This window comes from Benincasa hispida, chromosome 7 (assembly GCF_027475165.1).
Source record: "Benincasa hispida cultivar pf3 chromosome 7, pf3_genome.v1.1, whole genome shotgun sequence".
NCBI classification, from domain to species: Eukaryota; Viridiplantae; Streptophyta; class Magnoliopsida; order Cucurbitales; family Cucurbitaceae; genus Benincasa; species Benincasa hispida.
In genome coordinates this window covers 34,698,783-34,722,575 of record NC_143484.1, presented here as the reverse complement: position 1 = coordinate 34,722,575, position 23,793 = coordinate 34,698,783, and the positions used below count along the sequence as shown (strand labels likewise).

Genomic DNA, 23,793 nt, shown 5'->3' with positions numbered 1-23,793 from the left:
AGGTAACATAACTCAACAAAATTCAGCACAACATCACAGAAATCATTTTCAACCATATTCCAAGTAGCTCTGTAAAAATCAATCGAAAATCCATCAGGCCTACGAGCCTTTCCAGACTTCATCGAGAATAAAGCCTTCTTAATCTTATCTTGACTCACTGGGCGACCAAGCGCCTCCACCCCTTCATCGGACCAGTTGAATTGCACAATATCCCCAATTCGGGCAGTAAGATCCATATACCCCATTGGCTGAGACCCTAAAAAACCCCCGAAAGAAATCTACTGCCACCCTGTCATGCACCGTATGGCGAGTCCCCCCAGCATCCACGACCGTAAATAAACCACTACAGCTGCGTCAAGAATGAACACAGCGATGAAAGAAAGCTGTGTTCATATCAACTAACTCTAGCCACCTCACCCTGGCCTTCTGTCGGAGCGACGCCTCCTCCAATCTCGCCATTGACCAGAACACCTCAGTGGCCCAAGCCGCCTCTACACACACCGACTCTAAAGCAGGATCCCTTTCTACTTTCGCCTGAGTAACCTCCATAATCTGCCTAGCCGCATTCACCTCATCAGCTAACACAGAGATACGCCTCCCAAACGAAGCACGTGAAACTCTCTTTACTGCCTTCAAATTTCGCACAAAGCTAACCATAGGGGACACATCCTCAAACCTTCTCCACACTGACCTAATAGTATCAATAAAACCCTCAACCTCCGCCCAATGAGAAAAATAACGAAAAGTGGGAGGCGGCTTACTCCTCGTCTTCCCTGTAGACATCAGAAGAGGGCTATGATCAGAAATTCCCCCACTGACCAACCCTAATCTCTGAATAGGCTACCTTTCACGCTTCATTAGACAAGCAACGATCCAACCGACGCAAGATATCATTCCCCCGAATTTTACTAGTCCAAGTAAACCAGTTACCTGTCACACCCAATTCAACCAGATCCACCTCCAATAACGCCCCATCAAACTTCTCCATCTCCCTCAAGCTAAGGCAACCACCAAAATCCTCTGAATTACTATGAATAGCATTAAAATCCCCCAAAACAACTTCAGGAAGCTGCCACGAGACACACACATCCATCAGCTGAGACCACATGTTCCTCCTCTCGTTCACGTGATTAGAGGCATACACCACACCGATATGTACCCTAGCAATAGATACAAGATCCACTAAGGTTCCAGAAATGAACTGATTCCCACTGACATCAATATAAAACTCATAGACACTCTTCCGCCACATCACCCAGATCTTCCCAACTCCCCGCACACTATAGCTACACACACAACTCCATACATTACCAAACCTATCCATCACCATACCAAAATTTTCACGACGAACCCTCGTCTCAAGCAAACAGCAGAAAGTAACAGAGGATGAAGCCAGAAAGTCTGCCACCACCCTACACTTAACAAGGTCGTTCAAGTCCCTAACATTCCAGGAACACCAAATCATGGACCTTGCAACAGATCATATCTACCACTTCCCATTGGGCCTTTGCCCGAACTCTCGAACATCTTATCCATAACAGACAATGGATCATGATCTGCCTACACTAGAGCCAAAGCCAGCGAGTCTCCCCCCTCATCACACAAAATATCAAACTTATTGCGATCATCAACATGTTTTACAAACCCTGTAATTCTAGGGGACCCATATACTACTTTGTTTTTAAGGGCACCGAGTCTGGTGACCCACTGCCACCCCTATGGCCTACACCTCCTCTATTTCACCTACGACGACTAACCATAGTAAACTCGTCAACACTCCTCACACTCTTACTCCCAACCACTGGGTTATCTCTCCTTTCACCAATACCCATGTCCCGCCCCTTCTTCACACTCTCAATACCCCCATTCTCCCCCAAGCACCCTTCATTAACCACCACAATACACAACTTCTGACTCTTTTCCACACCCTGCTTCTCACACATAACCCCAGTATGCCCAAAGGATCCACAACAAGCACACCTACAAGGTTTCTACTCATACACTACTGGAATAATAAACTCCTGATCCCGCATTCTAACAGTGACTGAAAGGGGCATTAACGAATCACCATCCACCTGAATATAAAACCTCACATACGATAACTGCCGCCGCTCTCTTGTTGCAACATCAAAAGAGGCAGGTTTACCCACGACACTAGCTAACACTGCTAAACTTCTATCCGTCCATAACTCCAGGGGAACACGCTCCAGTTTAATCCAGATAGGAACAGAATAAAAAATAAAGGTTTCAGGAACAATACCTGGGGACCACTGTCATAATAAAATGGCTTTGCCACCCAAGTGCCACAGACCATTCTCCAACACCCAATCCCTTGACTCTACCTTCTGAAATTTAAAGATAATCAAACCGTTCTCCAACAAAGTAATAGTTGACATCTCTACGCGTCCCTAAATTCTCTGAATAATTCGACAAATAACAGTATACGAGAGTTTGGCATCCACAAACTGACCAACCAAAGATTTCTCCCACAGATGAACACCCTATTCAATAATTTCTTCATAGGGTTCAACAATAACTTTATCATCTTCAACCACTAGGGGAATGAACTCTAAATTTCCCCTCAACTTCGAACCAAAAAGAGCCCCCACGAATTACCCACTTTCACGCCGTAACCAGAACCACCAGAAACACCCCCCTTCTCCAACATGACCGACTTAGGACCAAACCCCCTAGCTAAACCAGTTTTGGGAACCGACATCCCGTGTGTCCATCGAGCAACCCTCACTACCAAAAGGCCCAGCCTGTGAAACCTCCTCCCTGCCTGACTTCTGCCTCTCGAGCCTCCCAACTCCGGCCCAGCACCACGCGGCCCATCTACCAAAACCTCCACTCCTTTTGACACTTTTCCCAGCTCCCCTAGAACCAGACCACCCCCTTCAACCTCGATCACCCCAATTCCATCAAGGCCCAACCCAACACCCTTCACAACCCGATTTTCATCCGAGCCCCCAACACCCTCAAGGCTTCCAAACACACCCTTTAGACCCTGGTCCCTAACTCCATAAGAGCCCAAACTCCCCTGCCCATCAACTGACCCAAAACCCAGCCCACCCAGATCAACACCCACAACCCAACTTACTACCGAATCTAGGTTAGGCGACAATGACTTCGCTTCGACCGCCTCCGGAACACCCACCGTTGACCTCTCTAACCCTACTTTGTCAACACTCTTCGTATCAGACCCGTCACCCTCTTCAAAACGATTGTCAGACAACCTTAAATCCTTCACCTCCGAAGAACGAGCATCCAAACCCAAATCAATCGCCGGTCTAAGCAGACAAAATGGTTGCCGAGTAACTCGACCTTCATTCTTCTCTTTCAGTCTTAAAGGCGACCGCTTACGTACCATCGTCACCCGGTTCCACTGTGGTTAACCCGCACCTTAATACCTCCAAAGGCACGAACTACCTCAGATCAGAATAACTGCGACCACGCCAAACAAATCGAACCAGCACCTTGGACCAACCACCTCGACAATGACCGACCAGACGAACTGACGAATGGCGGAACGAACCACCAACGGTGAAGAAACGAACTGGACGACCTGAAGCGGTGAAGAAACCGACCTGGAGATGACAGACGAACTATCGAACTGGAGTAGTGAAAAAACCGGCGCCGGAACTGAATGGAACGCGAAGAACGGATTACCTACCACCTACGACCAACCCCACCAACAACGGCGTTAAACCCTAAAAGACGAGACGCCAAACGAACCAAATATGATTTCGAGGATTTTCAAAAAATATATATAAAACTTTAAAATAGTGGTGATTTTTTTGGAAAGGTATTGTAATTGAAGTGTGGGGTGAGGGAAAACTTTCCTTTTCTTTCCTTTTTTTCTTTCTTTCCAATAATCATTTTTTTTATAAAAAAAATGCTTTTCTTTCTAGTAAACTTGCTACTTTTTAGTGAACTTGCAAACTTAGTGGTTTTTTAAATATACTTGCAAACGTGCTATTTTTTATAATTTTTTTCAAATAGCAACATTTTAAATGAAATTATTGTTTTACATTTCCAAAATATATTATTTAAATGAGAGAGAAATTAAATTTGATTGTTTAAAAATAAACTCTTTTTCTGTTTTGCATTAAAATCTCCATTTATTATTACCATTTTCATGATCCTAAGTTTTAAAAAAATACAATAAAGATTTACTAGAGAAAAAAATCAAGTAACGTTACATTTTGATTTACTAAAAAATCAACTAATGATGTCATACTTTTTTTTTATTAATAAAAAAATCATTTAGACATCATCACGGTTATAGAGAAAGTATGAAGTCGACTATAACCTAAATATAATGTCCAAAAAATATTTCTAAAAATGTATGTTACATTTAAAAAACATTGAAAAAAAGGTATTAAAAGTATATCATAAGAAGTACAAATAAATTATGTGATGTGTGAAGACCAATACCACGAACTTCACAACCTACAATGTCACGAATTGAAATAATAAGAACATTCGCCCGACAATAAAACTAGCATATATAACAAAATACAATGGATAGAACATTCTCGTACCTTAATCAGGTTGACCGTGCACTAGTTTGGTTATAATCAAAGTAAGTCATCACATCAGAAACTTAAGTTGGAAACAAAACAATAGGCCTCAAGTATGAAAATTTGATTTTCTCGTAGCAACAAACATGTTTTAAAAAATTGAACGAACATAATACTTTTTCAAATCAAGCATAATGAGACCTCATATATGGAATCAAATCAAAAGATAGTTCATCATAAAACTTATTCAAAGGAAAAAACATACACGGATTTAACAAAGAAACAACAGAGTTAATGGAAAACAGATTTATAATAGAATAGTGCATGTTGAAAAAAATGTATTGATAAATAGACAAGCATTGCATAATAAAATAGAAACACATATAAAAAAAGGACAACCAAGAAGAAGATACTTATCATCAGCCTGGAAACGGTGGGAATTTTTTTGGGTTGGGATTACAAACCGGATCAAATGCATCAATCCATATGTTGAGAAAAAAAACAATAAATTAAACGATCAGATGGTAACAAATCCAAAAAAATCAAAACACAATCAAATAAAAATAGTTACAAGAAGAAGATCAAATTCGAAACAATCAAAGCACTGCTGAAGAAGATCATATTGAAACATGCAAATCAAAATCAAATAATAACAAATCCAAAACATTCAAAGGAAGATGGAATAGAAACAAGTTTAAAGCATACAAAACAAAGCCCAAAAAGAACATATATGAAAAAAATAATGAAAGTAGTACCAAAGAAACAAAATATATATGAAACAATAAAAATAAACAACTACGAATTCAAGCATTCAAGTGAAAACCATATAAGAATAGATTTTTAACATGCAAACAACAAGAATAGATTTTTAACATGCAAAAATAAACAACTAAAACACAAAGGATCAAAACATGAACGGAGCCACGTAAAGGTTGGAGGGGGGGGGGGGGGAGGGGGGACGTGTCGTCCCTCAATTTATCCGTCTTTTATATTTTTACTATAAATTATAAAGTTATATATATACACACACACACATAAGTTCAAGTTAAATAACAAGAATGGCACTGGCTTGGTAGTGTTGTTTGGTTGACAATAGAGATATTCACGGTGCGAGGACGGGGAACTTCCCCGTCCTCTATTTCAATCCCCATCCCAACAAAAATTTCTATAGGGTTTTCCCGACGAGGAATTCGCAGGAATCGGTTTCCCACGAGGAAAATTTTTCCATTCTTTTTTTTTTTTTAAAAAAAATAACAACTTTTAAATTACTTATGCTCAACCTTAATGAAAATTTACTAGTCAAATGGGTCATTTATAATGCATTATTTTCAAAGGAAAATTTATAATTTTTTCTAATAAAACAATAATATTTTATGTGCAAAGATACATTTAACAATTTAACCTCATAATTTCTAAATTTTAAATATTACAAGTCTAATATTCAACTTAAATGTTATAACATTCATGGTCATAAACGTAATAAAGTTTTAAATATTAAAAACATACATATTTTTAAAATATATTAAAATATGAAAAAGTTGAGATGAAAAGTATAAAATAAATAATTGTTGATGTTATAATTTGTGCAATATATATATGAAGGAACTCTTATTCAAGAGAACCATTGAGCGGAAGCAAGATCGTTTCAAAAAACCATTGTAAAAGAATAAAGCATTTACAAACATACAAGAACAGTTATGCATCATCGAGTAAATTACAAAATGCTTTCCTTTAAAAACAACTAGAGTCGAGTGACATACCTTTGAAGAACTCTTCTTCGTGTATTCCCTCAATCTACACTAGTTAGGCGTTCCAGCAAACTCGATCACGAGCACGAATGCAACGAACAACTAGTGCAATTCCACGAATTGTCAGATCCTCAAACCCAATCGAGTAATACTCGATCCTCGAACAACAACACTCGACACTACCACTCGGGTGCCTTGGTATTCTCGGTGTGAGAATTCAGCAGGTGTGGGCTCTGTGTGAATTTGGTAGAGGGCAAGAGGATGTATACGATGGGAGAATGAGAAACCTCTATTGTATAGAGTTGGATACTCGATCGTCTAGTAAACGATAAGCAGTCGAAACTCACTCGTCGTTCACTTTCTCAAAGGTTATCGTATAACTTTCTTCCACTCAATCGAAATGTGAAGCGATCATCAAATAATTAAAAAACTGAAAACTCTTTTCACTTTTATCCATCAGTTATCAAAACTGATGGTAACTTCCCACTTGCAATGGTTAAATGAGAGAATAACCAACCAACAATTATCATATAATTGTTTTATTATAAATAAATATAATAACTAATTTATCATATTATATTATAACTTATAGTTTTAATATCACATCATATGTAATATATAAACCATAGTTCTTTTCTCCTTTATTTAATATAAATCATATTTATATTAATTCCTCCAATTAATGTATCTAATACATCAAATCAATTATATCACATATAATTAATTTAATTTAATTATATCATATATAATCAAATTCTCTCTTGTTAATTTGAACACTTCAAACTAACCCAAAAACTGATTCTCATCTTGAATCCATTAAGCTACCAAGGAGACCTTATGGACCTGTAGTTTGAAGTTCCAACAGTACGTGAATAACTGACTAAACTCTTTAATCATGATATTTACCATCCGTTAACTGTCGGACATTCCACTAAAGACTGACAGTTGCACTATTCGCACTACATATATATTTCTGTGTCCATTGGATATAACCAATCAACAGTACGATGACCCTTCACAAATCGTTCGTAAGTACAGCTGGGCCAATTTATCATTTTGCCCCTGTAGTTACATCTAACTCCTCAAGTACCACTGAATCCTCTAATGAACAATACATCATAGTCCTACTATGAGTGAACACTTATCGGACCATGAGAAGATGTGGTGCCAAATTGTTCAAACCCCGAAATTAGCCCTTAAGGGAGCAATCTATCTACTTACCCCTATTTCGGGGAAGGCGTAAATTCCGTCTTGTGTAGTTGAGTTTCCAGCTCTCTAATCAAACGAATCTCCAAAGTGGTAGGTTTGAGTCGACAATCTGGCCACTCGCACCCATGCAAATTAAAAGACCGCCCTCACAGGCAGGAGTTCCCAACTCACTCAGGATTAAGGTCATGTTACCTATGGTCATCCTAGTGAAATGAAAGTCTTTGTCATGGACGACATTATATAATGAGACTAAATATTTCATGGTCCGGTCTTATACAAACTTCTTTATATAGGATACCCCCGCTCGCATGTCTCTATTGGTTTTTATGTCATAAAACTCGTGGAATGTAAACAATGGAACTTATTCTGAAAATTCAATAAAGGTGTTATTGAATAGATCTATTGCTTGAATAGAAATCCAATAAACCTAAAAGTCCCTTGACTATTGGATAAGTACTTGAACTTTATGTGGAGACATAAAGGTGGATATGGTTCGAGTAAATAGTCAAAATGATATATAGTATATGGATAAGATTGGGTATCTTATTCTGGTAACACTATTGGATACGACTTGCTCTGTAGTTGTTACAAGGAGTTGTAAAGTGCTACAAATGAAGTGATCCTAATTCGTTCATGTTGGACATGAGGAGTGGGGGTGTCCTTGTACAAAAGAGTTTGTACAAGATCGGACCACGAAATGAGTCACTCTTACTTTAAACGTAGTTTATTGTTTAAGACTGACTATTTCAAAGCGATGACCTAGGTAACTTGATCTTAATCTTGAGCTAACTATGAACTCCTGTTTATCTGGGATTGCCCTTAGATTTGCATAGGTGAGGGTTGGCTCAACAACGTCGGCTCAATATGACTGCCATTTCAGGGGTAAGACCGGATAGATAGCTGGAGACATAGGGTGCAAGAGGGAATTCACTCCTACCCGATTTAGGGATAGTAGAGAGGTTGTTCCCTTAAGTGTTGATTCTGGGGCTTGAACAAGGGATCCTACCCTCTCATTTGGCATGAGAGGGACTCGATTTTGTAATTGGATCACAAAACAATTGTTCATTAGGGGATCAGTGGGGACTTAAGGAACAAGAGGTAATTTCAAGGGTAAAACAGAGATTTGACCCAGCCGTTATTATGAACAACCTGTGAAGGGTTAACTTACTAATCATAGTTATATCGAGTGGACATAATATATCTACAGTGAGGGGAGTTCAACTATGGGCTTTAGTGGAGTGACTAATTAGTTAACAAATGGGGGTTAGATCATTCTAATGAGTTTAGCCGATTAATCTTGGATCGTTGGAGCCCATGATTTGTAGGTCTATGAGGTCCCCTACTAGCTCGAAAATGGATTAGCTCCAGAGTAGTGTGATAAGTTAATTTGAAACGTTCAAATTAGAATCAAATGGAATTGGAGAAAATATATTTAAATATGATTTAAATATATGAAGATAAATTTGTAAAAATTAATTTAATATTGGATATTAAATTAATTATAATTATTTAAATTGATTAAATAATTATTTATTGATTTTATTAGAAAATTATTTTATGAAATTAATTTTTAAAATTTATAAATTTTGATTTTAGAAATAAAATCAAAATAGATTTTGGAAATTGAAAAATTACACAAAATTAAAAATGAGTTTTTCAAAGTTCATCTTCAACTAGCTTACAAGGAACCCACCATCTCCTCCTTTGGTTTATTCCTAGCATGAGCTGCATCCCATGCAACACATCTCTTTGAATGATAGTATACAATATATTGAAGAGATTGGAGTGAAGAATGGGATGATGAACTAATTGAATTTTTGCTGAAAAATTCGGATGAAGAAGGTGTTCTTCAATGGGTTGGTTCAGTGAGTTTTCTCCATATTCCCTTTGATTCCAGCTTATTTAGAGTCCCACAACTCAATCTAGGGTACTAAGATGATAGTAGGGAAGATCTTGTGGTGGGCTACACAAGGATTTGGAGGATTTAGCAGCTGGAAATAGAGATTTCGAAGATTTGGCCAAGGTATGTTCTTGAAACCCATTATACTCTATTTTAGCATGTTTCTTTTCAACCAAAATTAATGAATTAGAATGCTTATGGATCCTGTTTCCTTCCACTGCGTACTGGTGTTGATCCAACAGTCTCCATATGAATGATTAGGATCAAACCATCTGTAGCACTTTACAACACTTGTAATATCTACAAAGTGGGTCGTATCTGTAGTGTCACCAAGATAAGGTTTTCCTCCTTTATCCATGTACTACAAACCATTTAGATTATCACTTAAGGCATGATCCACTTTTATGTCTCCACATACATGTTTAAGTTACAACGATAACCAAGGATCTTAATTTATTGGTTTGTGGTTAATGCAACTAAAATATCTCATATTCATAGACAATAATGAAGAAAATATCTCATATTATTATATCACAAATGTTTGTTCATATACGTGTTTACAAACTACAAGACCCTATGAAATTTAGGGCATCAACCCCAACGAATATATATATATATATATATATATATATATATATATATATATATATATATATATATATATATATATCGTGCTATTATATGTATTATGGATATACATGTCATATGTGTTTGTTTAGTTATATATTCATTGGAGCTGGGACGGGGACGGGGAATGTAATCTTTGTCCCTGTCCCCTTTTAGTCAACAGGAAAAAAAGTTCTCCATCATTCTCCGTTTAATCAGGGATTTCCCACTTCGTTCGAGGTGGGTCCTCAACCCCGCAGGTTAAATAGACATCTCTAGTTGACAATAGATGGAGGTTTGACTCATATTGCTTACAACATTTTATTTAAGATTTTATATGAATTTTTACCTAGCTTTTTCATTTCCAATGGACTTTTAAAGCCCAATTCATGTAAAGAATAATGAAGGAAAGTAGGTCAAACAATGTGACATTTAAAATACAATAACGTGCAGTTTTTAATAAATAGTCAAAATATATTTTTTTATTAGCAACCGGACTAGACAGTTTATAAACCTTTTTCTTTATTTTCGAAATTCACTTTTCAATCTCAAGAACATTCGATTAAAAAGGCATCGTTCGTTTTTTGGACATATTTTTCATATTCATATTTACACTTTATATATTTTTGTTTGTTTCCATGTTATTTTTACATTCACATTTACTCGCACGAGTTTTTAAAGTTGATTTCAGAGTTCAAGTAAGAGGATTATTTGTTGTCACTCGTTTGGATATACGTACTCGCCACGTAAGTTAGACTTTAAGTTTTTAAGCCTTTAAATCTATATCACATAACATAATATTCTTATCATTAATACTTTTGTAGGGTTAATATGGAGAGATATTATAAAAAAAAAAAAAAAAAACAACAACAATAGAGATCGTAGAGGTATCATCTTCAAATAAGAAAAATGATTTGAATTATGATAAATATTATATGGAAATCAATCTAGAAAAACTACATGCAGATCATGGTCTAAGAACCAAAATTTATGATCATAATTATAACATCTGAGATTGAGTCCGTATAGCATATTTACTAAAAGGCCCTTGTCAGCCTCGAAATCATACTTTTCCATTTAAGAATTTTGGTATGAAGTCAAGACGATTTAATACAATTTGGTTAAGTGAATATTCTAATTAGTTAGAATATAGCATTTCAATTGATGTTGCATTTTGTGTCGTTATCAATTCATACTAGAAGTAAGTGAAGAGTCATGATCGATATCAAAACATGAAAACTCGTAAAAGACAATTGTAATGTAATAAATTAGTTAATATATATATATATGCACACACATGTATCAACTTTACATTCATTTATAATTTTTTTTTGTTAGACTTGTATATATAGTGCCCCTATACAAAATTCATGGCTCTGCCATTGGATTAAAACCAAATAAAAACTAATGAAAATAGGATGAAATTGCATAGAACAAAAATAGAACCATCATCATCATCGACCTCAAAGATAAGCAACTTACCTTTTGAGAAAGAGCATTCCCTTACCAAGCTTCCAACTGACTCCCTTTTACCAAGTTTTTTTTTAATGGCGGGAAGAGATGTGAATTTTGGCTATTGGAGTGGCAAGGGAGAAATTTGACGCTCCTTTTATGTTAAAGATTCCATGATTAGGGTTTCGGAGACAGAAAGGACGTGACATCATAGAAGAAAATGAAGATCGAAGGAGCATTCATGGTGAAAATAAGAGCATTGATTAGGGTTTTAGAGAGAAAGAAGATGGAAGAAGGAAAAAGTGTGTGGAGAAGAGAAGACAGAAATAAGAGAAAGAAAGAGAGTTGAGTTTGAAATCGTAATCAATTTGGGAGACTTGATTACAGACAAGTGGAAATGCCAAAGTGGGATGTAAAGTAAGGAATTGAAAATGACGGGTAGTAAAACTGGTGGGAATGTAAAGTTGCATGGATTACAAATCGGGCTCTGATTACGAGAAAACCAAACGTGGGCTTTCAAAACCAACCCATTCCAAACCCATCCCATTCCCCTCCTCTTCCTTAACACAACCTCTTAGTTTGTAATTTGAAAGATGTCGAAAGAAGTTCGATCTTAAACTTTATGAATTGAGTTGAGCTGTGGATGTAACTATCAGTGTCACGTTGTTTTAGAACTTTTATTGGCCAATTTGGGTCGATAAATAATAATAATAATAATAATAATAATAATAATAATAAAACAATTTTTTTTTATCACCAAACCTTAGAGTAAAAATGTAATTAGGGAAATATTCTAAAAAAAATGTAATTAAGGAGAAAGAAAAAAAAATACCGACGGGATTTAATTGGAAGAGCCAGGGAGGTCGCATATAAGAAAAGGAATGAAGGCAAAGCTCGAAGGCGGCAATCGAACTCAGTATCAGTGTCGAAACTCTTTGATATTTCTGGTCGGCAATCGTCTCGCTGCCGGAGCCGGAGGCACGTCGGAAAACAAATGATCAGTGTGATGAAGGGACACCAGTTCGGTCGCCATGATTGAGTCTTCTCTGTTAGAATGCATAATTTCAACCGACTTCCAAATTTTCTCTTAGTATTATCGAAGAACATAGGCTGCGACCTGTCTATCAATCACGGCCTCGCCGTGAGGCCACTGAAACTGCTTCTACAGTCTCATTCCTATTCTGTTAACCGAGTCTGGCGAGGTTCGTATCATTACGCTGCGGAGCAATTCTCGGACGATGAGTACGAGTGCGACGTCGAGAACAATACGGTAGGTTAATTAGTTCCTTATTGTTTTTGCATACATTAGTTTCAACGGAAGTCAAATTTTCGTTTGATATGTCGACATTTCTCTCCAGTTTCGTATTCGGAGAGGTTTGTTTGACAATTGAATCATTTTCTTTGAAATGCTAGTTTAGTGATGAGCCCAAGGGGGCGACTATATTATGGTTCTTTTCGTATTTTTTTCCCCTGATCTTTTCAATGCAATCGGTCCCGTATCAATTAAAATTTACTTGGCTCGGATGCTTATTTTGTTTTTTTAGCTATTTAGATTTTTTTTTCATTAGGATTGAGTGGCGTAGGAGCTGTCGCCTAATGTAGGTTCTCGCATTATTTTGTAAGCAGATGCATCCGCTTGGAGCGAGTTTAGTCTGGGAAAGTATTTTCCTTGTTGAGCTGTAGGCTGTGAACATGAATTTCTGCTATCCTTCTCATTTCACTGCATTGTTAAGTTTGTACTTGTGTTGTTTTATTTTTAAAACTAGTTATTGTTACAAAATTGTAGGCCTCATCTTCTGTGGCCAACATCGATGAGTGGAAATGGAAACTTAGCTTGCTATCTCGAAATGAGAAGGATCAAGAGATCGTATCCAGAGATAACAGAGACAGGAGAGACTTTGAACAGATCTCAAACCTTGCCAAAAAGATGGGGCTCTATTGGTAGATGGGAACTTTATTATATATTTATATATATATCTATATATTTAATATTTTGGTTTAGTTAGATTTTGCTTTGCATTGGCAGTTCAATGTATGGAAAAGTGGTAGTTGCAAGTAAAGTTCCCCTTCCTAACTACCGACCTGATTTGGACGATAAACGACCACAAAGGGAGGTAACAATCTATTTGACTTTGACAGTTTGAGTACAGTACCTCTTGTGTCAGAGATCATTCTATCGGAGCAATACTTTAGTTTTCTTATGTGTACAGGTTGCTATTCCTTTAAGTTTGCAAAGGAGGGTGGAAGGTTTACTACAGGAACATTGCGATCGCATTCGGTTAAGTTCTGGAAAGGCTAGTGAGATTTCAAATGATGCCAAGTCCATTGATGAGGTTACAGATGTGAATATGGATGAATGTGAAGATTCTTATGTTGATGGGTCTGTGATGGAAAAGGTACTTCAACGGAAGAGTTTACGGATGCGAAATATGCAAAGAGCATGGCAGGTAATCGAAATAATGTTCCGCATTGAGCTGTCCTATGAATATCAGAAATTCATATGCCCCTGCCCCAGGCCATCACAAATTATTCACTATTTTGAGAATTCAGAGAAATTTTTGATCTCCAAATATGGATGCAGAAATAAGTCTGATTTTTTTATTTTTTTATTTATTATTTATTTTTATTTTTATTTTTGTTGTTGTTGTTGTTGAGTGTAGAATATTGCTTTTAGACTAGGCCCATATTAATAACTAATAACAATAACAATAATTACCTACCGAGTATAATTTAACTTATGTATGCTTCATTATTGACAGGAATCACCTGAAGGGAGGAAGATACTGGATTTCAGGAGGTCTCTGCCAGCATTCAAGGAGAAGGAAAGGTTACTCCAGGCAATAGCAACAAATCAGGTTTTCTTAGAAATTGTCTACCATTTATTATATTTTCGTTCAATCAAACGAGCCAGTCATCGCCATTAACAACTTAATGTTATAAAGTACTGAAGGTGGTCTAAAATTTTTATTCCTTACGAAGAGTCAAGATTTAAATGCCTCGAGGCAGAGTGAAGTGAAATTCTAAGTTTAAATTAAAAAAATCATCAGATAATAGATATTGAAAATATGGCCATATATTTTAAAGAATTACATATTTTGGATGCCACTTTCCTGAGTAAATTTTCTTTTGAGGTCATTCAAATTTGATCTCCATCCATACTTAGAAGAACTAACTCAGGATTCCATTTACTTGCCTTGTGGACAATTTCATTACCCTCACGAGTGGTAAAGGAGGGAGAATGGATTTCAAAATCCATTTTTCTTTTCAGTATTGCCATTATAAATACACAGAACGTGTTAAAAATTTTTTATTTTGATTTTGGATCTTTTTGATCTTTCATTTCACTGACATCCTACACAAAATATCAAGTCAAATGCTCTTTTTTTATTGGATCTCACAGCAATCCTGTGGTGATGGCTGTTGGTTGTGACCCAGGATCTCGTGTAACAGTTTGTTTTGTTTTTTTTCCTTAAAATTTATTATTATTATTATTATGCATTATTTGTTTTTTAAAAACACCTCTTGATGTGCTCCTAAGGTCCTTTGTGAACCTTTCTTAACCAACAATTGATGAGTTGTTAAGACTTGAGAGTACCAAAGCTTGTTGTGAGCGATTTAGGAAAAGAATAATTGTACAATTTTGATAAAGGAACGAGGAGAATATGGAGGTGTGGGCCCTATTATATTATGTCCTAAAATCGTGGTATGTAAACAATAGAACTTAATCTAAAAATTCAATAAAGGTGTTATGAATAGATGTATTGCTTACAAGAAATCCAATAAAATTGAAAGTCCCTTGACTATTTGGATGAGTATTTGAACTTTATATGGAGACATAAAGGTGGATCATGTTCGAGTAAATAGTCAAAATGATCTATAGTATATGAATAAGGTTGGGTACCTTATTCTGGTAACGCTATTAGATGCGACCCACTTTGTAGTTGTTACAAGGAGTTGTAAAGTGCTACAAACAAAGTGATCCTAATTCGTTCATGTTGGACATGAGGAGTGGGGGTGTCCTTGTGCAAAAGGGTTTGTACAAGATCGAACCACGAAATGAGTCACTCTTACTTTATAACGTTGTTTGTTATTTAAGATTGAATATTTCAAAGCGATGACCAAGGTAACTTGACCTTAATCTTGAGCTAACTATGAACTCCTGTTTATTTGGGATTACCTTTAGATTTGCATAGGTGAGGGTTGACTCAACAGTGCTGGCTTAATAAGACTCCCATTTCAGGGGTAAGACTAGATAGATAGCTGGGGATATAGGGTGAAAGATGGAATTCACTCCTACCCACTTTCGAGATAGTAGAGAGGTTGTTCCTTTAAGTGCTGATTCTGGGTCTTGAACAAGGGGCCCCGCCCTCTCATTGGCTCGAGAGGGGCAATCCTGTGGTGATGGCTGTTTGTTGTGACCCAGGATCTCGTGTAACAGTTTGTTTTGTTTTGTTTTCTTAAAATTTATTATTATTATTATTATGCATTATTTATTTTTTAAAAACACCTCTTGATGTGCTCCTAAGGTCCTCTGTGAACCTTTCTTAACCAACAATTGATGAGTTGTTAAGACTAGAGAGTACCAAAGCTTGTTGTGAGCGATTTAGGAAAAAAATAATTGTACAATTTTGATAAAGGAACGAGGAGAATATGGAGGTGTGGGCCCTATTATATCATGTATTAAGTTATCACATAATTTTCTTGCCTACCCTCTCTCTTTTTCCTTTTTGTCTGCCAATTGAATAGTTGCTCTTGATTGGGAAGGGTACATGATCATCCAATCTTGTGTACATTATGATAACTTTTATACATAAAAAGGTTATTATAATTGTTTTCTTGCAAAATGCAGAAGAGTTCGAATGAAGTTTCTTTACTTCTTTGAAAGTATTATATGTTTAATCTCAAGTTGGTTATGAATCTATGATGATAGGTAGTAGTTATATCAGGAGAAACTGGATGTGGTAAGACTACACAACTTCCTCAGTACCTATTAGAATCAGAAATTGAAACTGGTCGAGGAGCATTCTGTAGCATAATATGCACTCAACCTCGGAGGATCTCTGCTATGGCTGTTTCTGAAAGAGTATCCATAGAGCGAGGAGAACCCCTTGGTGAAACAGTGAGCATTCCTCCTCCACAGTGCTTGGATATGCATGCGAATAATGCATTAGCTTCATGAATTGAAGTACATTATGAAATTTGTTACTCTTAATTTTCACTTCCATACCACATCAAAGATTTTTTGTAGGTTGGCTATAAAGTTCGATTAGAAGGTATGAAAGGGAAAAACACTCATCTGTTGTTTTGCACCAGTGGTATATTACTTCGGAGGCTTCTAAGTGATCGTAATCTAAATGGGATTACCCATGTCTTTGTGGATGAAATTCACGAGCGAGGCATGAATGAAGGTTTGGTTTATAGGTTTCTTGACTTTTCCTTGAACATTTTTTGGTATAAGTAACTGATTTTTGTTGGGAAGAACAAAAGATGGCCTCTTTTACTTATGATGTCTATTTTTAAGTATTGAATCTCTTTATTCATTTGATTGTGTTTCAGATTTTCTGTTGATTGTCTTGAAGGATCTCCTTCCACGCCGCCGGGATTTAAGATTAATCTTGATGAGTGCCACTTTAAATGCTGAACTCTTTTCCAGTTATTTTGGAGGAGCACCAACTATTCACATCCCAGTGAGTTAAAAGTTTGATATCTCTCATTAGTTAAAACTGTTTGTTGTTTCTATGTTAGATGCCATAGCATTTTTGGCATCCAGTTTTATTTTACATTTTTGTGGGCAGGTTTCCACGTTTTAGTTTTACATTTAACGCCTTTTTGGTTTTGTCCCTGGAAACTTGGCTACATGCTTGATTTGTTACTAGAGATTTTAGAACTTGATGTGTGGAAATTGTCGAAAAGAGAGAAGCAAAAGAAAGTGGAAAGATTGAAAAAGTGCAGAGGCTCAATCGAATTTCATAAGGTTTAATTGAAAAAGTGCAGAGGCTCAATCAAGTTTCATAATGTTTAAATCATCCATGTCTTAAGGGCTTCGTCTTGCACCATATACTTATCATTACTTTTTTTTACATGTTTTCAAGTAGGATACATGCAAAAATTTTACTTGCTACAACTATGATATTTGTTGCAGTTCTCATGAATGTTTCTTTCTTTGCCCACTCTTGGACGACTTTCTTGATGCATCCCATGTAATATGTGTTATATATAATTCATTTGGAATTCTATATCCTGCGTGCACCATTTTATAGCTAGCACTCATTGGGATATGCTTAGGGATTGGGTTTTCATTATCTGAGGTCGCTGCATGTTTAAATATTTGTTTCGTGGGTTTACTATTTTAAGTGCCTATTTTTGTCAGGGTTTTACATTTCCAGTGAGGGCATACTTTTTGGAAGATGTGTTAGAAATGACTGGCTATAAGTTGACATCTTTCAACCAAATCGATGATTATGGCCAAGAGAAAATGTGGAAAACACAGAAACAATTAGCTCCACGAAAAAGGAAAAACCAAATCACTTCTCTTGTTGAGGTATATGTACATATGTACATCACGTTTATTTTCAATTGTTGGCCTTTTGTGATGTCTTTGAAGTTTGGATATTTTTGAAGCCTGCATTTGAAGAAATGAATTTCTAACAGTGGTGATAATCTTAAATATTTGATAGTTGCCTTTACAGCATTTTCTTCTGTATTCGTTTGTATGCAAATCCTCATAAGTACAATATAAAACAAGAGCTTGTACTAGACTGTTCTAATTCTTAAAGTTAAGATGGTTTTGCACTTTGTTTGAGTAGCGGTAGCCTATCTGCCAATTTAGTGTAGCTTTATCAGTTGTCCTTTGTTCTGATCTATTTGCATATGATGGTGATTTGATAATAAGATTTAATAATTAAAGAATTAAAGAATGTAAACAAATCTTAAGTGAATCTAATATTAATGAGATAGAAATACTTTTTTTTGTTCAATTTAAACTTTTATATATATTCGTTAGTGTCCGGGCCAGTTTATGTGCCCGTCTACTAATTTCACGGGACAGGCCGCCTAACTCTACAACATTTGGGAGTCAAGGAAATTCGTAGGATATTAAATTCTAGGTAGGTGGCCACGAAGGATTGAACAATGACCTCTTAGCCTTTTATGAAGGTCATGCCCCATATTTACCACTAGGTCAAGTCAACAATACCTCTTGAAGCTTTGTGCTACATTAGCAGTATATGGTCTATCTCACATTGTTTCTCTTGCTTAGGACGCTCTTGATAAATCAACCTTGGGAAATTATAGTTCCAACACACGAGATTCTCTCTCATCCTGGATGCCTGACTGCATAGGTTTTAATCTTATCGAGGCTGTTTTGTGCCACATATGTCGTAAGGAACGACCTGGTGCAGTTTTAGTATTCCTGACTGGATGGGAGGATATCAGCAGTTTGAGGGATCAATTGAGAGCTCATCCACTTTTAGGAGATCCAAACAGGGTTTTGCTTTTGACATGCCATGGTTCAATGGCAACATCTGAACAGGTTGGTTGGTTTATTTATTTTCCTTGTAAAACTTTTTTAGATCTCCGTTATTATAATATTTTTGAAGTACGAAGGTCATGGTGGAGAAATAGAAACAGTGATGAAAATTATTATAAAAGCACTGATGTGAATTACAGCAACTTGACGCATCTGTGAACAATTTGCCAGCTTCCATTTTACCAAAAGTTTCCTCACTCTACTGCTGAAAATATTTACAGAGACAATTGATAATTATTACCACTGTTCTCTCTCTCTCTCTCTCTCTCTCTCTCCATTTCTTTTTAAGAACCACTTGTTTCTTGAAATTCTCATCATTTCTTTGCCGTTGCTACAGAGACTCATATTTGAGAAACCTGCTCAGAATGTCCGTAAAGTAGTTCTTGCCACTAATATGGCAGAGGCGAGCATCACAATAAATGATGTTGTTTTTGTTATTGACTGTGGAAAAGCAAAAGAAACCACGTATGATGCATTAAATAATACACCTTGTCTGTTACCTTCATGGATATCGCAGGCTTCTGCTCGGCAAGTAAGTCAATTTTTCTTTCATATATTTCCCTACTATGTCATGCTTTCTTTAAAAGAAAAAAAATTATCGAGAAAATATGTAATTTTGTGAGATTCAAACCAAATTTACTGAATGAAATTATTCGTTCCTTTAGATGCTTTGAAGAGATGCCCTGATAACTTGATTTGATCCAGATTTAATTATTTTCACAGGGCTTAAACATTTTTTTTTCTTCTTTTGTTTTTTGGGAACGGTCTGATTTTTAACTTTTGATACCCAATAGGTCAGCCTAGGCAACCCATTGCATTGTTTGCCCTGTTTGGTTGTGTTCTATTCTCTAGAAACCAGATCTGGATTTCAAATTTTCACTTTCATTTGTGAGCTATTTCATATTTTGTTATCTCTTTGTATATGATATCAAGTGGTTGATCTTTTGATAATGGTTCTTGGTTGCAGAGAAGGGGCCGGGCTGGCCGTGTTCAACCAGGAAAATGTTTTCATCTTTACCCAAAATGTGTTTTTGAAGCATTTTCTGAGTATCAACTTCCTGAACTTTTGAGAACTCCATTGAATTCCCTCTGCCTTCAAATAAAAAGTTTGCAGGTTTCAAGTGTAGGAGAATTCTTGTCATCTGCTCTGCAGCCACCAGAACCCTTGGCTGTAAGCTACTTTGTGTCTCTTTTCTTTTGTGATTAACTGTCCATTGTCTTTAATAGAAAATTCCATTCATAAATGAGAACAGGGGCTCATTTGTTATTTGACAGGTACAAAATGCCATTGATTTTTTAAAGATGATCGGGGCATTTGATGAGAAGGAAAACTTGACAAATCTTGGTTAGTTTTCTTGTATGGTATTATAAATATATTATTCTCACCCTATTACTCAGGTTGTTCCATCTTCAACCTCCTTGTTTTGAATAGGAAAATTTTTGTCAATGCTTCCCGTTGACCCTAAGCTAGGAAAAATGCTGATAATGGGTGCTATCTTTCATTGCTTTGATCCAATCCTCACTATAGTTTCCGGCCTTAGTGTCAGAGATCCTTTTCTTCTACCTCAGGACAAAAAAGACGTAAGTATCATTTTATTGATTATTGCCGCTGTTTGTAACTAATCTATTTCATACTTTAATAGATATTGGGTGGCTGTTTGTAATTAATGTTTCATTTTTGGAAAAGATAATTTTGAACTCTACCCTCCCACCTCATGCGCACTTTGACAAATGCGCGCACGCAAAGTAGACTTTGGAGGTTTATATTGTTGTTTCAATGATTCAGTTAGCTGGGATAGCCAAGGCTAGATTTTCTGCAAAGGACTACAGTGATCATATGGCGCTTGTTCGTGCTTATGAGGGATGGAAAGATGCAGAAAGAGAAGGGTCATCCTATGAGTACTGCTGGAGGAACTTCCTTTCTATGCAAACACTTCAAGCAATTGATTCACTTAGAAGACAGTTTAACTTCATTTTAAAGGATGCAGGAATAGTTGATCTAGATGGTAGCACGAGTAACAAGTTAAGCCACAACCAGTCTCTTGTTCGTGCGATCATTTGTTCTGGTCTCTTTCCAGGCGTAGCATCTGTTGTGGTAAATGAAACTAGTTTCTACGGAGTCACACTTGTTTGACCCTCATTTTTCTCCTCTCCTGAGTAATCTTTTCATGTATATGCAGCACAGAGAGACTTCCATGTCTTTCAAAACCATGGATGATGGCCAGGTCTTGCTGTATGCGGTAAGTATGAAACTTCTGAAACTGGCAGCAACACACATTTATTTCATTTGACATTTGTTATACGTACTGATACATGCAACTTACATGCCTTTCTCCAGTAGATTTCTTTCTTTATTTGCTTGCATAAGATTTCTGGTAGAGTTTGGCTGCACCATAAATTACACGGGAGGATATCTATATTTGTTCTTGTTTGAATTGGGCATACTTCATTTTTATTTGCAGTATCTACATCTACATGTAATAGTAGTAGGCTATTCAATTTCTTGCGTATATAATTTTAACCTTCGTGGATATCTAATTAGAGTTCTAGAAGTATTAGTTTTGGATCCTCTTTATCAAACATTTGTTTGATTAGGATTAATCCAAATCGATCTTGTAAGAATCCGCGACATTACGGATATTCTATGCCTCGGTACAATATGTTGCATTGTCATGGTAGGCTTAATTGAAGTTTCAAATAAATTAAATTTGTAAAAGACGCCTGGAATTTCAAATCCATTATCTTTCTGAACGCTTCTGTGTTGTAGTCATCTAACATTGTAATGATTCTGCATCAGAATTCTGTAAATGCGCGTTATGATACAATTCCCTTCCCGTGGCTGGTCTTTGGCGAGAAAGTGAAGGTCAATACAGTTTTCTTACGAGATTCTACTGGCATATCTGATTCAATGCTGATTCTTTTTGGTGGAGCAGTACATCGTGGTGTACAGGTGATGTATCCCGGTCCGTGCTTTTTGTGAAAAAATGAAAATTTCTGGTGTCTAAGACCATTCATATCTCCTTTTCAGGCTGGTCATTTGAAAATGTTAAATGGCTACGTTGAATTCTTTATGGATTCTAATTTGGCGGAATGCTATTTGCAACTCAAGGAAGAACTTGATAAACTTATTGAAAACAAAGTAAGTTGCATTTGAACATATTATGTGATTAAGATGTTACTTTTTTAAGATAAATCCTAATCCTTACTTTTAGAAAATGTTAAGTAATTTGATGATGGTGTCATTTCAGCTTCAGAACCCGGGACTCGATATTCTCAAAGAAGGCAAGTACCTTGTTCTTTCTGTTCAAGAGTTGGTATCAGGTGACCAATGCGAAGGGAGATTTGTCTTTGGTCGGGACAGTAAGAAGCAAGCGTCTAGCAACGACAAATTCACAAAGGATGGCACCAACCCAAAGAGCTTGCTACAAACCTTGCTAATGAGGGCAGGACATTCCCCTCCAAAGTACAAAACCAAGCACCTCAAGACAAATGAATTCAGGGCGCTGGTAGAGTTTAAGGGTATGCAATTTGTGGGTAAGCCTAAGAAAAACAAGCAGCTTGCAGAGAGGGATGCTGCTATAGAGGCTCTGGCCTGGTTGACACACACCTCTGACAATGGTGCAAATTCAGACGATGACTCTCCTATTGATGTAACTGACAACATGCTAAAACTTCTTGGAAAACGAAGGCGGTCTAAAGGCCGCCCTGGTTAATGACATGATATAAGAAGTAATTAGCTTCAAGCCAGCAAATCGAATTGTTTCATTTGAAGTGTAGACAAGTTCCTGCTAAGCTTGTATGTCGTATGTGCATTAGGATTTGCGGGACTTTGATTCCGTGCGCTGCTGAGTAGGAAAACGAGATACGGTAGGTATGCAAAATTTTGGAGCTGGTTTAAAACTCACAAATCTATGTCGGGGAAGTGTATACTTTTTGGGCATAGAAGCATAATATCCTGATAACTTATTTATACCATTGATGGAGCTGGTCTATAGCTCTCAAAATTTAGGAGAATGTGAGCTAGGACCTTGGGATTGTGTTATTATACTTGGAATAAATTAGTTTTAGTTTATATGTTTTGCTGAGAAAGTGATAAATCTGTTCTTTAGTTAGGGATTTATTAACTTTATGTAACATATTTGAGTTGATTTAGGCTTTACAGTTAATTATTCAATAGGCAGATGGGTTTGTAGATTGAGGGATTCATGGATATATTGAGATTTGCTGATGAAACTTTTTCCTTAGTGCTTACTGGAGCCACTTTCAAATGTTCAATGTGATGGTGATGGAGGACTTTATTTACTTTATTGTTATTATTTTTTTAACAAGATAGTTAATGAGAGTAGATTGATTTCTAACTTTTTCATTGGTGGTGGTTTCCCAAAGTTTTTGTAACTGTGATTTTCCCTTTTTTCTAGAAATATTTTCAAATATAGAAAAATGTTATTATCTTTCTTCGATAGTATCACATTTTTCTATATTTTGTAAATAAGTTGCTTAATTTTCTTATATTTGAAAACAATTTTTAAACTTATTGATTTGATTTTTCTTGGGAAGTAATAATACAACCAACTACAAAATTACGTCGGGAGATGCAAGCAAAGAAAACCATACATAGTAGTATGTAGAAAAGAGAACTCTGCTCTTCCAAGTTCCAACGTCTTAGATGCAAATAAATGTGCAAGCACAGTGTAACAATGCTGCACATGAGAAAAGGTGATATGTCTCCATTTTTGTGTGAGAGACAATGCCTGCTCACAGAATAAGGAGAGACTTCAGTAACGTCTAAAGAGACCATTAAGAATATTAACAACCTTAGACAGCCAG

The 23,793-nt window shown here is 36.4% G+C and overlaps 2 protein-coding genes across 2 annotated transcripts; one reads left to right on the top strand and one right to left on the bottom strand.

Annotated features, from left to right (window-relative positions):
• Positions 1-354: 354 nt before the first annotated feature.
• Positions 355-1,943, bottom strand: LOC150035127 (uncharacterized). Its single transcript, XM_090315236.1, has 3 exons — positions 1,744-1,943; positions 931-1,439; positions 355-773 (listed from the first exon to the last, which is right to left on the bottom strand). Exons 1-3 carry the CDS (start codon positions 1,941-1,943, stop codon positions 355-357), a joined length of 1,128 nt encoding a protein of 375 aa, XP_090171362.1.
• A 10,323-nt stretch (positions 1,944-12,266) lies between these two features.
• ABO6 (DEA(D/H)-box RNA helicase family protein) lies at positions 12,267-23,210 on the top strand. Its single transcript, XM_039036260.2, has 19 exons — positions 12,267-12,708; positions 13,225-13,379; positions 13,465-13,552; positions 13,649-13,885; positions 14,198-14,293; positions 16,369-16,557; positions 16,687-16,846; positions 16,995-17,125; positions 17,809-17,979; positions 18,697-18,969; positions 19,304-19,498; positions 19,934-20,137; positions 20,242-20,311; positions 20,399-20,547; positions 20,753-21,061; positions 21,147-21,206; positions 21,764-21,916; positions 21,995-22,105; positions 22,215-23,210. The coding sequence occupies exons 1-19, from the start codon at positions 12,493-12,495 to the stop codon at positions 22,677-22,679; spliced, it is 3,432 nt and encodes a 1,143-aa protein (XP_038892188.1). The 5' UTR covers positions 12,267-12,492; the 3' UTR covers positions 22,680-23,210.
• Positions 23,211-23,793: the final 583 nt, after the last annotated feature.

Bases quoted from the DNA above. Each gene is read 5' to 3' on its own strand.
- LOC150035127 (XM_090315236.1), bottom strand. From the start codon at position 1,943: ATGTGTGAGAAGCAGGGTGTGGAAAAGAGTCAGAAGTTGTGTATTGTG. The intron at 1,440-1,743 runs GTGAAATAGAGG...CTGGAATGTTAG, and splicing joins ACTATGGTTAGTCGTCGTAG to GGACTTGAACGACCTTGTTA. The intron at 774-930 runs GTAACTGGTTTA...TGATGTCTACAG, and splicing joins GGTTGAATTGGGTGTGACAG to GGAAGACGAGGAGTAAGCCG.
- ABO6 (XM_039036260.2), top strand. From the start codon at position 12,493: ATGCATAATTTCAACCGACTTCCAAATTTTCTCTTAGTATTATCGAAG. The intron at 12,709-13,224 runs GTAGGTTAATTA...ACAAAATTGTAG, and splicing joins GCGACGTCGAGAACAATACG to GCCTCATCTTCTGTGGCCAA. The intron at 19,499-19,933 runs GTAAGTCAATTT...TCTTGGTTGCAG, and splicing joins CGCAGGCTTCTGCTCGGCAA to AGAAGGGGCCGGGCTGGCCG.